Source organism: Elephantulus edwardii, unplaced genomic scaffold (genome assembly GCF_000299155.1).
Source record: "Elephantulus edwardii isolate Elephantulus edwardi_28Jun2011 unplaced genomic scaffold, EleEdw1.0 scaffold00264, whole genome shotgun sequence".
Taxonomy (NCBI): domain Eukaryota; kingdom Metazoa; phylum Chordata; class Mammalia; order Macroscelidea; family Macroscelididae; genus Elephantulus; species Elephantulus edwardii.
This window is the reverse complement of record NW_006400014.1, coordinates 1,251,860-1,267,645: the sequence shown is the minus strand read 5'-3', so window position 1 is coordinate 1,267,645 and position 15,786 is coordinate 1,251,860. Positions and strand designations below refer to the sequence as shown.

The following is a 15,786-nucleotide window of genomic DNA, read 5'->3' as shown; positions in this document are numbered from 1 at the left end:
TATTAGAAATACTGAAACTCACTGCCAGCCACTTGGAGCCAACTCATAGCTGAACCTCCAGTGGGCTTTTTGAGGCTGTCAATCACATGGGAGGAGATTGCTCATCTTTCTCCCACAGAAGAGATGCTGATGGATTCAGAGCCAGAGGAGCGCTGCTGGGGGCTTAGCAGCACAGCTCCCTGTGGGTTACGCCACCAGAGCTCCCTGAGTCACACGGGAGGAGATAGCCTGCCTTTCCCCTCGTAGCAGCTGGTGAATTCAAACCGAGTGTCTTTTGGTTGACAGCACAGGATCTTAGCACTAAGCCACTAGAGCTCCCAAGAATCCCGAAGGCAATGCCAACCACAAGGTGTTGTTTGATTTTAGGATTTCATAATAAATACTCCTTCTAGGGATTGAATTCAATATTGCATCAAATCCAAAGTTAGTTGGTGTGGGAATTATCCCAGGATATGGCATTTCAGTGAGAGAAAGAGTGGGTTCTCTGTGTGGGTGTACGCACACGTTTGTATTTGCTTCCACCAGGAGACCTAAGTTTATATGTGTTCATTTCTCTGTGCAAGGTGTGGAGCTTGCGAAGGGATATATTGGACACACTATATGAACACAAGTTCACGTGTTGTGTAATTTAGTCGACTTACCTAGGAGTGAGACTTATGGACTAATAAACTTAGCATTATAGACCTTTCCAGGTGAACTGGTAAATGTTGTCATCCTATCTACAAAGCCCAGCGTCAGTCTTCTTTATCTCATGTATAAATTCTACTTAATTGGCATTTGAAGTACTTTGTTTTATTATATGTCTAATTATTATATTCCTTAGGTTGGTTGATTTTTTGTTGTTATTATTATTTTTTATCCTTCATTATATTATTTCCAGGGCTACTCAGGATGTGCTATATTTGTGTAACAATACACTGTAACACGTTTGAGAATTTGGTGTAAACAGATATTAATTTTTTATTTTTTTTTTTACATCTTCTACCTGAGGTATCTGTAAGCAGTTGGTTCACAGAAACACAGGCACTTTGGACTAGGAAGTTATGCTTCCAACATAAATAACTCAGAAGCTGCATATCTAATTTGTCAGGATTCATCATGATTAAATTCAGATAGAAAATTAAGCTTATGACTGGGAGGTTTTGATTGTATACAAATGGGCTCATTTTTAGCACATGAACGAGTACATTAATTTTTAAAAACAGATGAGTAAGGAATTCTTAACTTACAATCACATGTATCTGATTAACATTTTGAATGGAATTATTTTTCTAAGCAGACCTGGCTTTTTGGAGAATATATTTTTTTTCTTTTATCAGCTGAGTCCAATTCTCAGCCAAAAAAGATTTATGACCTTTTAAAAATAATGATGGAAAATGAGATCGGAGGAAACATTTTCGTATCTGCTTTGCTCTGAGGCCTAAACTGCGAACTCTCCAGTTCTTGAAGGCTTTGAAATGCTGATTCCAGCCTTCTTGTGGGTTCTTAAACACCTTCTCAAATGACCCATTTTAATAACCCGAAAGCTATTATATAACAAGCAGCCATAATTTAGTCCAGGGCTCTAGGGGGACCCTCACAGTTCAGCAATGAATAGTTAATGCAGTATAATGTTTAGCAGGTTATTAGTTTTCACTATACAAATGCTGATCAGGGAACGCTTTTATAAGGTGTTTAAAAGAAAATGTAATTAACTGGTTGCGTGCTTCTGTTGCAGCTCAAATTGAAATTATTCCATGCAAGATCTGTGGAGACAAATCATCAGGAATCCATTATGGTGTCATTACATGTGAAGGCTGCAAGGTAAGCCTTTTGAATTGTTGTTGTTGTTGTTGTTTCTATTAATGCTGGAAGGTAGCTCTGTGATTTTTATTTTCATTTCTACTACTTCCAAAAATTCAACTCCTTTCAATTGGGAGTGATGAGAAATGACAGCATGTGATAAGCAGTTCAACCTTAAGTTGCTATAAAGGTGGTTACATACACACACACACACACACACATACACACACACACTTTGGCTCCCCTCTCCAAATCGACAGGAGGCTACATAAACTTATTTAGAGATTGTTTATTATATTTTATTTTCAATTCAGTTCTAGAATTGATTGGACTGACAAACAATCTCTGGTGATCATTTTATTTTAAAACAAAAAACACCAGCCAAAATTAAAAGCATCTGTGATATACCTGTTATAAGCTTTCTAAGAAGGCAGTCCCGAGCAGTATAATTGGAAAAAGATTGGAAGCCTTATTGTTGCCACACAGATGTTGACACATTTGACCAAATTATAGGAAGGGTCTTGAAAGGAACTGATTCTGATCCTGGTTCCACCACGGTGGATTACAGGACAGGTCTTAATCATTTAATGACTCATTTAATGTTCATCTGAGAAATGGACATAATACACTTCCAAAAACTGAGTAAAAAACTAAAAGTCAAAGTCTTTATAAATTTGAAAGTGCTCTGTGTTAATATCATCATTATTATTGTTCTAATTACTATTTTTATTACTCAATCTCGAAAAGTATGCACAGCCCAAGTGTAATGGTACAAGGGAAAATAGAGATGTTTATCCTAATAATTCAAGACCCCCTAAACCCAGATTGCCTCTGTTATTCAAATTTCAGTTTATTAAGATTTAAATCCTCCTGCTTATATTGGAAGGGCCTTGAGACAGCTTAGAGGATAAAGCAGTGAAAATAAACAGGAGAGAAGCTATCTAAACACGCAGGAAGCCTCTGAGACAGCCGATTGGTACAACCAGGTCTGAATTAACCCTAAAGCATTTTGAGGCTAAAGCGAAAAATTTGGTTAGCTTTCCTTTAGTAAAATTAGAAAGGGGGGGGAGAAAAACAATGTCTTAAAATACAAAATCATCTACATATGCAAATAACTACTCAGAGACTTCGGGGAAATTGCGTAATTTCCTTAATTCTTCGTTTCACTGTTAATCATTGTAACACATGCAACTCTGTACGTGTACAAATGCTTAATGTTGATTCCGTGTTAATGAGGCCCTTCCATCGAGATTTTTGCACACCCATCAACTAATACGTTTACCTTTTTTTAAAAAGTCACTCGGCTTTAAAAGTGAGACACTTGCTGCCTAAGGGGGATTCTGAATTATTCATTTCTACGATAATCCCTCCAGGCCTCAGTGTTCTGGATTACCAAATGTTGAAAGGTGGAGGGAAATTTCTACCCTTTGCTCCCTCACTCTGCCCTCCCACAAAATAAATGAAATGAAGTATGGTGCCCGGCTTGTGCCAGCCCCAGGTGTATAGAGAGGGTCATTGATCACTTTAGCACCTCCTAGCACATTGATCTTTTGAATTGATGTGGAGTGGCAGGTGATTGTCAGCCTTCACCCTCATCACTCTGTGCTACCGTGTCCCAAAGCTGTGCCCCCAGTGAAGACGGCAGTGACCTCCCCCAGTGAACAGCTTCTGAACAGCAATGCTCCCCTTTTAGAAGTCCCCGGCACACTTGCTTTCTGTACCTGGCGTAGCCCCTCGGTGATTTCTTCAATGCACAGGGTGCTCAGAAGCATTCTAGCCACGTTAACTTCATGCCCCTTCATTATGCCCAGGCAGCTGGTCACTCCCTCCAAGACTTTCACATATAACAAATTACAGTGAGTGTCTAAGGGTTGAGTCTAGGGTAGCATGAGAGTTGTAGAGTCAACCTCTTGTTGTTCCCAAGGGCCCTGAAGTCTATTTTTTCACCCTCATCACCTCTGTGTGACAGAGTGGAACACTGCCCCCCCCCCCAATAGAGTTTTCTAGACTGTAAACTTTACGCAAGTAGGGCACTAAGGTCTCATCTCCATAGAACAGCTAGTGGGTTTGAACCATCAACTTTGTGGTTAGCAAATGAGTGCTTAACCATTGTGTCACCAGGGCACCTTGAGGATAGTAGCTGTTTCCTGCAAAAAACCCACCAATACAGAAGATTAATTAAGGACATGCTACACAATAAAGCCTGAACTGACTGGCTGTGTTCCACCGTGGCTGAACAGGCATAGATAATACATGTTCACTCCCCCAAACCACCCAGGGTTTATTTGTGGCAAAAATAAAAGCAATAAGAAAATAAAAGGCAGCTGTTACTCCACAGCTGTTGGTTTTCTAGATGCCCTTCCAGATCTTGTCCATTCATAGCCCCAGTGCCAAGGTGGTTTTCAGTCATCCATGGTCCTGGGCCTCTGTCTTACTGACTTTGGACCATGAAAGCAGCAAAAACAAAAAATTAAAATAGACCTCTATTAGCACATTTGGCCTATGTCCAGCCAGGGACTTATACAGCGTTATGTGTTCATATTTTAATGCATATCATTATTTGTTCTGTATTATCCTTTCCCTGTGCTTTATCCAGTATTTTTATTCCTAATTATGGTGAGGTTAAAAAAAAAATCTGAGTTTTGCCATTTATGTTAATTATTTATCATGTTCTAACCAGGTAAAGGTGGTTCTACCATGACCAGTTGTAAATAATTTATCTCTGTGATAGTATAATTAGATATATGGACATTCTCTAATTAGATGTATTAAATAGATATTTAATGAGAGGAAAGAACGTGACTCAGTCAGTTTTGAACTAATCATCCTGCGAACGTGTTTCAAATTGCGTCTTAAAGTCAACGATCTGAAACCTTAAGAAACTTAGGGAAGAAGTTTAATTGCTGAAATAATGGTCTGTTTCACCACAGATCTCTTCAGGTAAGATTGTGCATGAACAGCAAAACTGAGAAATGTTTTGGTCACTCCTTCCCTTGTCCTGGGTGTTCCCAGGTCACCTCTCCAGTTCTCCCATGCTCCCTATGAACCTGCCAAAACCAGCTGCGGTCAGGTTGCTTCTGACTCATGAGGACTCTACATGTCTAGAACTGTGGCTCAGTGGCTTTCCAGTGAATGATTTTTTTTTCTTTTTAGCTCGACTAGCCTTTTTTTCTAGGCTTGAACTGCCCACCTCTTGGTTAGTGGGAGAATACCTAACAGTTCACAGGGGCTGTTCACAGATGACCTTCTGCTACCTATTTGTATCCAGTAGGTGTCCTTGAGTTGACTCCAGCTCATAGTGGCCCCATGTGCCACAGATTGAAACCTTGCCCAATGCTGGGAGATCCTCACACTCTCTGTTATGCTTAAAAGAGCATTGTGACCGTCACTCTGTCAGTCCATCTCACTGAGTACCTCCTCTCACCAATGACTCTCTACTTTGCCAAGCTTCATATCCTTTTCCAAGGACTGGTGCCTCCTGACAACATGTCCAGATTAGGACACAAATTCTTGCCATCCTTGTCTATTAAGATCCTGTAGCTGGTGTTATTTGCCCTTGTGTTGGAACAGACTCATTGCTGACACTCCAGTTGGTTTTTAGAGGCTGTAAGTCACACGGACAGAGCAGAGTTTAGGGCTGTTGTACATAGGGTCTCTATGAGTCGCAAGCGACTCGACAGCACATAACAGCAAAAACAACAGGTCACACGGGAGGAGAAAGATAACCCATTTCTCTCCCTTGGAGAAACTGGTGGATTCAAACCACCTACCTTTGGGTTGGCAACACAATTCCTTTCCCTGTAGACCACCAGAGCTCCCTATAAAAAGGTGACACTGTGTTGAGTTTAACCGTCAGCTGGTGAGTCAGACTGCCCTTTGTGCCTCAGTTTGCCCGTCTGTATAAATGAGGGTAGTAATTGTGGCTACTTCATAGCGTCGTCTCTTGCACTCAGGAAAAGCACATATAAGACTCCCTGGCATAGAATAAGCATTTAGTAAATGTCAGCTGTTGTTTTAATTGTCATACCAGCCAGAATCCTTAGTGCCTTGATAACAATGCTCTGTGTTGTTGTTGTTGTTGTTGTGTACTGTAGAGTCAGAACTGATCCATAGCTGACCCTCCAGTGGGTTTTCAGAGGCAGTTAATCACACAGGAGGTGATTGCCCATTTTTCTCCTGCAGAGCAGCTGGTGGATTTGAACCACTAGCCTTAGGTTTTATAGTACAGCTTCTTGACACTAGGCAACCCGAGCAAATTGCTGGGTCTAGTCTTGATTTTTGTGATCCTCTGCAATTTATTTTGCAGAAGCAACCAATAAAAACAAAACTATGAAAACCTCTGGGACCAAAGTGTAAGCACTGTAACAAACCCAAACACCTAGAAACTGCTTCCCTTAAAGCAGCTTACACTCCAGTTATAGAGATGATGCTTATACAGAACATACCAAATAGCTGTGCAAGGAGCAAATGCTAAAGGCAAGACCTCAGGCTGCCATAGGGGCCAGCACATCCCATTAGGCAGCAGGAGCAATGGCTCAGGCAGAGAACGATGATTGTGCTCCTGGGAGCCTAGTGGGATTTCACTGAAGAGAAATTGACAGTGAGCTGGGGGACAGAGGGTTTGGACAGAGCCCTCTGCTGCCAAGTGGATTCCAACTCATCAAGGCCATGCAGGGCAGAGTTGACCAGCCCTGCCACGCTTCCAAGGTTGTACATTGTTACAGAAGCAGACTGCCACATCCATGGAGTGGCTGGTGAGTTCCAACCGCTGTCCTTTCATTTAGAAGCTGAGTGCTTAATCCAAGAACCACCAGGGCTCCTAGAGCAGTATTGAACACACACTCATTGCCGTTGTTGCATCGTAACCAACTCACAGCTGACCCTCCAGGGAGTTTTCTGAAGCTGTAAATTGCATGAGAGGAGATTGCCCATCTTTGTCCCGTGGAGCTGCTGCTGGTGGATTTGAACTCCCAGAGAGGCATTGCTTTTGAGTTAGCATCACAACTCCCTACAGACCAGGCCACCAAAACCTCCCAGTATAATTGGGAGCAAATTCTGGCCAGGGAAGTCAGAGGCATAGAGAATGGCAGAGGTAAAAGCTCTGGAATGGGAGAAGCTTGATTGAATTTAAGTAGCTTGAAAGCAGTCTTCAGGCTGACAACTTATAAAAACATTGCAACAGAATGAAGCACTGCTTCGTCCGAGTCATCCTCAGGTTATTTAAGTTCAACCTTGTGGTTACTCACCAGTATTTCACTGAGGCTTTCTCTTGCTCACTGGGCCTCTACATCACCCAATAAGATTCCTGCTACAGCAGCTGGTCTCTCCTAATCAGAAGCTATTCCTTGGAACTAGACATCAGACTTAGAAAAGTGGAGGGTCGGCAAAAAAAAAAAAGGAAGATCCTCACCAAGATGGATTGTCATAGTGACTGTAGCAATGGGCTCACGTGTATCAGAGATGCTGAGGTCAGCACAGGGCAGAACAGGTTCAGATCTGTTGTTCATAGGTCACTATACGGCATACTCAACGCAGTGCCACTTAACAACAACAACAACGAGGTATACTAAACAAGGAAATCCATGTATTGTGTTCCATTGTGATCTGTAAGGTTTTCGTTGGCTGATTTTTCAAATTAGATTACCAGAACTTTATCCTTGGCCTGTTTTATCCTGGAAACTACTGAAAACTTGTCCAGCCTGGTGACCCCTGCTGGTTATGGAAAAACTAGTGATACAGCTTCCTCATATGTAACAACAGAATGACATCCTGGCAGCGGGGTGATCGTGATTGTATCTGGGGAGTAGGGTCGGTGAAGGAGAGGAAGACATTCCACCAGGTGGATTGATGTGTCTACCACAATGGGTTCTTGTCTCTCAGAAAGTGTGAAGATGGCACAGGGTAGAACAGGGTTCAGACCTTTTGTTCATAGGATTGAACAACTTGACAGCACCTAACAACAACAATATTGCCTAAGAAGGAGCCCTGGGGGTTAACTTCTGGGTCAGCAATTCAAACCCATCAAGACAAAAATAGGGTGTTCTGTTTCTGTAAAGATTGAAACCTCTAAATCCCACTGCTCTAAAGTTGATTCTACCTCCTGGTGACCCTACAAGGTTTTAAATCTTTACAAGAGGAGATGGCCTCATCTTTATTCTCAGGGGTAGCTGGTGCATTCAAAACTTCTAGCCTTCTGGTTTTCAGCCAGTAGCATGTGAGGCCAATAGGTCTCCTTCCCATAAAGATTACAGCCGTCGAAACCTCATTCTCCTCTGTCCTGTATGGTTGCTGAGTGAAGATCGTGGGTTGTAAGCGAGGCAAGAGCCTACAGGAAGGATCAGGTCTTGGAAGATGCAGATAGAGAAAGCAAGAATTGTAAAACTCAAGGCTGTAGATGAGAAAGAAAAAAAAAGGCTGTAGTTAGTGTTAGGGCTTAAATATCAAAATCTATTTTAAATTTAAGCACTGAAGGAAAATTATCATTAGTTGAAATTGTCCTTTGAAAATGGTTCTATTTCTCATTAAGCTTCTCTGTATAGCTTTGTTGTAAAATACGGTGGCTACAAAATGAAAACAATTTTATCTCAAGTCTATAAATTTTCTCTACATATGTTCCTACTCTGTGGCTCTACTGTTTAAACTATTACATTTTAAGTTAAAAGTTACCACCAAGTATTGGGGTTAGTGGGCTGGTTTCTGAACCTTTCAGAGGAGTTGTTCTTGATAAAGAATAAAGTAGTGTTGGTCAAATAGTGACTCAGCACTTAATACATTTAACATCATGCCCTGTGCAGAGCTGCTGCTGCTTCCTACTACAGAGGGAATCTGGAGTGGTTTTATTCTGTCACAAATATAGTCTTCTGAGTGGCATCCACGTCCTAAACAACATGCCTCTGGAAACTCTATGAACTTTGATAAATTTTGACAGTTATAGAAAGGCTTCAGGCCTTTTATTCATAGGGTCACTATGAGTCGTGCTCAACCCGAAGGCAGTCAACAACTACAACAACAAATGGACACTAAAAAGTCTTTTCAAAGATACCTACAGTGTAGAAATTGGTACTTTTTGCGCACACACGCCCCTTTTAAAAGGAAATAAGTAATTATTGGAACTTTTTTTAATATGAAAATAAATTTCCCATAAGTGATCCATAAATTGTCATTTAGGGGATTCTAGTGTTTTTATTTCAGTCATGAAATGGCATTAGCCCTGGAACAACTGTGTCCACTTTTGAATACTCATCCATTCATGTTCAGCCTTTTTACCATAACACTTTTTAAATCCCTGCCCCAGGATTAGAGTTGGTCAGTTAAAATGAAAATTAGACTTTTGGCAGGACAAACTGTTACTGCATCTTTGTAACATCAAAGCTCTCAGTTCTGTTATGTGCAAGTGATAAGGAAAACTTTCTGTTTAGCTCAGTCTTCCAGTCCTGTGATGAAATGCACAACTGATTAGAGACGTGTTAAACCTCAACGTATGTCAAGATGATTCGGATGTCTTTGTAGTTTTGGTTGGTTGGTTTTGTTCTTAATCATGTGTCAGTAATCGCCACCTTTCCTTGGTTCAGTTAAGATGTTGGGCTGGTGGCTGCATTGCACGTAGCACTCTCATACAAGAAGGCTCTCCTGTGCGTGGTTACCACTGTGTGCTCCTGAATGAGGAGCCCTGGTGGTGCTGTAGGCTAAGCATTGGGCTGCTGACCAAAAGATCAGCAGTTCAAACCCTCCTCCTGCTCCATGGGAGAAGGAGGCGGCAGTCAGCTCCTTTAAATCTTTACAGCCCCAGGAAACCCTATGGGGACAGTGCTACTCTGTCCTGTAAGGTAACGACGAGTCTGAATGGACGTGACGGCAGTGGGTGGGTCTGCTTGCGTGTGTTTTCTTGGATTGACTCAGACAATGGCAAATTGCATTCAAAAGCAGACATCTACACTTACCAAGTATGACACACGAGGTCAGCTTTAATCAGAGATCACTTACACAGACAGTTCTACAGGGAGGCCAGTCATTATTGAACAAGAAGTAGCTCAGGAAATCCGTGTTTCTGTGATTTATTGCTGCCAGATGCACAGGCGTGAGGCTGCACCATCAAACTTTTGCCAAGGAAGCTGCCTGTTCTTTTCTAAAGAATAAATGGGCTTCCTTCTTTGCTTTCCTGGGAGCCGCTATTTGTACCCATACACTTTTTCAATTTTATCATTTCCTCTAGTGCTTCCGCTCCATCATTTCCTTTTTTTTCTCTCCTTAATGTAATGCATTCTCTTTACCCCTCAATAACATTAATCTAAAAAAAAAAAAACAACACATTAATCTGACAGCTGTCCTCTTTACCTCCCTTTATCCAGTTACTCAACCTTCTGCCCACGTGTATTCAAAGATATGTTCTGCTGCACTCTATGCTTGTGAACATTGTCAGCCAAAGGTCCCCAAGCTCAGGAAAGTTGCACCAGAGGGGGTATCCTTTCCCACACAGGATGCTCTTCTCGGTCTCAGAAATGGAATGGCAGACAGACATACACCACTTCAACTGCCCCCCAAATCCCATACTTTCTGTTGTATTAGCAGATACAATCATTTGGGCAAGCATATGAACATTCACAATAAATCAGAGTTATGAATAAATCTTGGTTGTCAAAAGCAAATGTGTAGCCGTTCCAAAGAGTCTGCCATTAGAATTCAGCAAGGCAGCTGTCAGCTGTTTTCTTGTAATTAAACAGCCAATGAGCAGCTAATTAAGACATATGTGTATACAGAAGTGGAAGTGGGTATGTTAATGAACTGTAGGAATCAATTCATTAAGTGAAAATTGTCAAAAGACCAAACATCAGATCAGCATTTCAACCCGAGCTTCACGAAGAAGGAGCCCCAAGTATGCAGAGGCCCCTCAGAGCGTGACCTCCTGGACATCTCCCCTGGTCCTCTTCCCACTTAACAACCAGCTAACCTACACTCACGGGCCAAGTTATTAATAACCTCAATAGGACATACCAGGTTTAATTCAAAGCATGCAACAATCCCAGAAGCGTGCAGTTCAAGTTCACCAGCTGCTCCACAGGAGAAAGACAGGCAGTCTCCTCCCGTGCAGTTTAATGCTTCTGAAAACCTGCTGGAGGGTCAGCTCTGAATTGGTTCCAACTCTGTGGTACGTGGTACACAACAGCTACAGCTAGTGACAGTGCTTCCCATCCCAGTGGGAACTTGGTACTCAGTGCAGCATAAAATACCACCTCCCAGGGATCAGGCTATCCTTGGTGAAGCTTTGATTCACAGAACTGCAAAGTGTTTTCTTAGGTGCTTTTGTTTTGTATTTTTCTTGGATGGGTGGGTGTTTTGTTACTTACCAGATTGTTTTGTCCACCCTGTACAGTTGTCTGAAAGATTTTTGATAGTGCATTTCAAAATCTACAGCCTTTGGTATACCCATTGTTCTTGTGTGCTAATTCATTGATTCTGACTTCTAGTTGACCCTACAGAACAGAGTAAAATGGGCCTATAAGAGTTACTGGCCTATAATCTTTAAGGAAGTAGGTTTTAACTGTCAGTCTTTCAGTTTGCTGTCAAATGCTTAACCATTGCACCACCAGAGCCCCTTGTGGGGCACTGAGGATTGGGGAGTTCATATCCTGGCTCATTCACTTCATCTGTTACAGCTTTGACACCTGGCTTAGCCTCACTGCAGTTTAGTTTCCTCAGGTAAAAATACCTCCTTCTGATGGAGTCAGTAAACAATGTCACAGCATTGTTGTCATTTTGAATGTTTAAGGGAAACAGGGAAGAGAGTTTTCTGGGGAAAGGAAAGCCAGGTGAAGTGAGGCCACAGGGGAGGTGGTCTCTGAGACAGTGGGATGGGAGACAGAAGGTACAGGGAGCCTTTTCTTTTCTTTTTTCTTTTAATTGGTTTGCTTGTAACATTTGTATACATTGTGTTTCACATTATTCTTCATTTTTATAAAACATGGAAGTGATCGTATGAAACCCAATGGGAGTCTTTTTTTTTTTTTTTCAGTCAGATCAGCACTTAAGAAGGAAGAGATACTTCAGTTAGAGGGTACTGGACTCCAAAGTCTGGGCTTTGGAGTTTAAGTCTCAGCACTAACTTGTATCAACTATGGAGCCTTGAACAAGTCACTTACCATTCTGAGCTTCAGTTCTGTTACCTGTTAAATTAGGAAACTGGGAAACACCAACAAAAAGAAGGCATAGCCATCTTCATGGAGTTTTGTTAAAATATTAAACGTATAAAATTGTTATTTCCCCCTTCCAGTCCTACAATGGCAGTTTCATACTGTTCAGATTTTAAGTACACCTAAGCACCAGCAGCCAGGAAATAAAAAAAAATTAAAAAACGTATTGCGATGGGAAAGTCTGCAGTTAGGGACCTCTCTAAAGTACTCAAGAGCAACGGTGTCTCTCTGGAGACTAAGGTCTGCTTGATACAGGCCATGGCTTTTGCAATAAGTTGTTATGCATCAGAGAGTTGGACAATGACTAGGGAGGATAGAAGGAGAATTGACGCCTTTGAGCTGTGGTGCTGGAGAAGAGTATTGAATGTACCATGGACTGCCAAGAAAACAAATAAATTCACCCTAGAAAGGGTTAAACCAGGCTACTCCTTGGAGGCAAAGATTCTGGAGTTTCGTCTGACATAATGTGGACATGTTGTAAGGAGAGACAGGTCTTTGGAGAGGGACATCATGCTGGGTAGGGTAGAGGGACAGTGCAGGAGGGGAAGACCCTCTATGAGGTGGATTGATTTCAGTGACTGGGGTAATTGGGATGGGTGTATCAGAGGCAGTGTGATTGGCACAGGATAGAGCAGGGTTTAGGGCTGTTGTACATAGGGTCGCTATGAGTCGCAAACAACTCGACGGCACATAACAACAACAAGCCACATCCCCATAGTTTCCAGTCTGTTAGCTCTAAGATACTTCTTTTTTTAAAGATAAATAAGATCAGTGAATGATTCTAATGTACCATTTGTTTGAAAACTAATGGTTCTGTTCGTGTCTCACTTCTCCAAGTTGATGCTAATTTAGGCTCATAATTTCTAATAATTGCATGTTAATATGCCACCACTAGGTGGTGGTAGTGTGCTATGGTTCCCCTAAGCCTGTCCTACCCCGAAATTCATCTTGGTGCCTCTGTTCAAGCCTACCATTTTTATCATTAAACATCTGTTTATTTTTATGTCCACAATATATGAACTTTTACCTAAGTCAAAACAGTTCATTAGCCTATCTTCGAAAAATAATAAAACTCCATAATTGGGAACTTAATCTCTTTCCCAGCTAACTCAGAGGATCACTTGTCCACTGAGACTGTGGACTGACTTTGTGCTGCCCCTTACTTTCCATGTGGCCTCGCACTGCCCAGCCCCTGACAGCTTCTCCCTCAGCGACCTAGTTCTTGGTGACACTTTCTCCAGTCCTGCCCCTCGGTCAGTCAGGATCCACCTTGAAACTCACAATGTGCCCTCCAGTTTCTACATTTCTTCTCTTCCAGTTCTCTCCTTCACTTTAGCTTTAAATGTTTTATCTCTTGGACTACCAAATGCTTCTCAACTCACCCTTGTTGCTGTTGAGTCAGTTTTCATTACTAATCACCCTCCATCAGGTTTCTGAGGCTAGAAATCCTGAGCAGCGGGAGTGTGCCCAGCTTCCTAACAGGGAGCAGCTGGTAGACTCGTGCTGCTCCAGCCGTGTGGTCGGCCGTGCAACCCACCCCCCCACCCCCACCCCCCGTTAGATGGCATATAGCTCCAGGCCTCCCTGCCAATCCCTCCGACCGTTGGGAAGACACAAAGTGCTACAAAGAAGGGCTTCTTTAAAAGGTGGAGTGCTGGAGGGAAGAGAGCATGCCTCCCTCCTGTTCAGTATTTCTGAATCACAGTGGCCTCCCCTGACTTCTCTTTCCCATCTCACCCTGGAACCCCACTTGCTCCCTCCCATCTGGTTTTCAGTAGTTCTCCTTGTTAGTAAGACTCTTTGGATTTGTTACAAAAGGATAAGAGATTTCTTCTCAGTTCTTAGCTAGGCTACTCGCAAGACATTTTAACAGAGGTTGTTGGTTTTGGTTTTTTCCCCAGTTGACTCAGTGGAGGAATAAAGTCTAAGGGGAAAGGATCACTTATTTTTCCCCAGACTTCAAAGCTTAAGCATCTAAATCAGTGTACCTATAATCAAACCGCTGTTGCTCGGTCTTTTCCAATTCATATTGACCATACATGGCCTATGGAAGCAGTTGCCCATGAGGGTTTCCAAAGCCACAAACCTTTACAAGAACAGAATCCTCCATCTTTTTCCCATAAAGCACCTGTGCACTTAACCAATTGAGCCCTTTACCACTGTAAAACTGAAATTTTAGTCTTTTCCAGACTAGGTACCCTCCTGCCTACGCAGTGCACATTATCTCTTATAGATCTGCCTGCACCATTTATGGCATCATAACTAAGGCAGTTTAATTATAGTGACTCTTTTCCCTTGGAATTTATATATTTACTGTGTGTGTGTGTGTGTGTGTGTGTGTGTGTGTGTGCATGTGTGTGCGCGCGTGCCGACTGGAATACAAAGGTTGAAAACAAAAAGAAATAATAGGTAGTTGTAAAATATGGTCTTGGTGACACAAATGAGGCTGGGTATTGAATGTCAGAATTTTGTACAATCAATGGTTTATTTGTTGAGAAAGCCTTTTAAAAAATCATAAAAGACAAATATAAGCTTGTCCCTCACCTGGTGTACTGCATACGAATTAAATATATCTGTAAAAAGAATCCATGGAGAATCTTAATATCAGCAGTCAAAACAAGGAGCAGGACAGCTTGTGGTCAGACCATCAATTACTCCTTTGCAAGTTCGAATGGAAGCTGAAGAAAATGAAAACAAGCCCACAAGAGCCAAAATACAACTTTGAGTCTACCCTAACTGAATTGTAAAACCATCTCAAGAAAAGACTTGATGCACTGAACACTAGTGATCGAAGGCCAGCTAGTTGTGGAATGATATCAAGGAAATCATCCATGCAAAAAAGCAAAAGGCCATCGTCACAAAGGCAGGAGAAACCAAAATGGATATCAGAAGAGACTCTGAAACATTCATTAGAAATAGAAAACAAAACAAAGAGGAAAGAGGGTCAACCAAAAGGGATGAACTGAAGGTTTCAGAGGACAACTTGAGAAGCAAAGCAAAGTAGTACAACAAAATGTGCAAAGAGCTGGAGTTTGAAAACCAAGAGAGAATGCCACACTTGACATTTCTCAAGCTAAAAGAACTAGAGAACAAATTCAAGCCTGGAGTTGACAAAGGATTCTATTGGCAGAATCTTGAATGATGCAGGAAGCATAAAAAAAAAAAAGAAAGAAACAAGAAATGCAGAGTCACAATTGGTCAATACTGAATGAAACATTTTAGAAAGTAGTCAAGAACCAATAGAACTTAAAGAATAAGTCTAAACTAGACAAAAAGAATTAGCACAAAAATAAGATTCCAGGACCTTATGGGATACACATTTTCATGTCTCAACAAAGACATGCAGCCCTGGATGTGCTCACCAACTGTAATAAGAAAGTTGGAAGACAGTTACCTAGCCAATTGACTGGAAGAAATCCATATTTGTTTCCTTTCAAAAAAAGGTAAGCCAACAGAATATGGAAGTTATTGCACAATATCATTAATATTGCATGCAAATAAAATCTTGCTGAAGATCATTCAAAAATGGCTAGCACAATACATCAATGGGAAATTCCTGAAATTCAAGCTGGATTTAAAGAGGCCGTGACACTAGGGTTATTATTGCTGATGTCAGTTAGATTTTGGCTGAAAGTAGAGAATACCAGAATGATGTTTACTCGTGATTTATTGTCTATCCAAATGTATTTAACTGTGTGGGTCATAAAAAAATATGGCTAACATTGGGAAGAATGAGAATATTAACATTTGTGCTTGTCCAAAACCTTTATATAGATCAAAAAGCAGTTTGAACAGAACAAAGGAATATTGCATGATT

General features: G+C 41.5%; 1 protein-coding gene across 2 annotated transcripts in view; it reads left to right on the top strand.

Moving 5' to 3' along the window:
* The window catches only part of RORA (RAR-related orphan receptor A), a 988,917-nt gene that overhangs the window by 940,775 nt on the left and 32,356 nt on the right, over positions 1-15,786 (top strand). For both annotated transcript variants that reach the window (XM_006899640.1, XM_006899641.1), the window contains one exon: positions 1,718-1,803. In XM_006899640.1, coding sequence (XP_006899702.1) covers positions 1,718-1,803 — 86 coding nt within the window. The remainder of the gene's footprint in view (positions 1-1,717; positions 1,804-15,786) is intronic.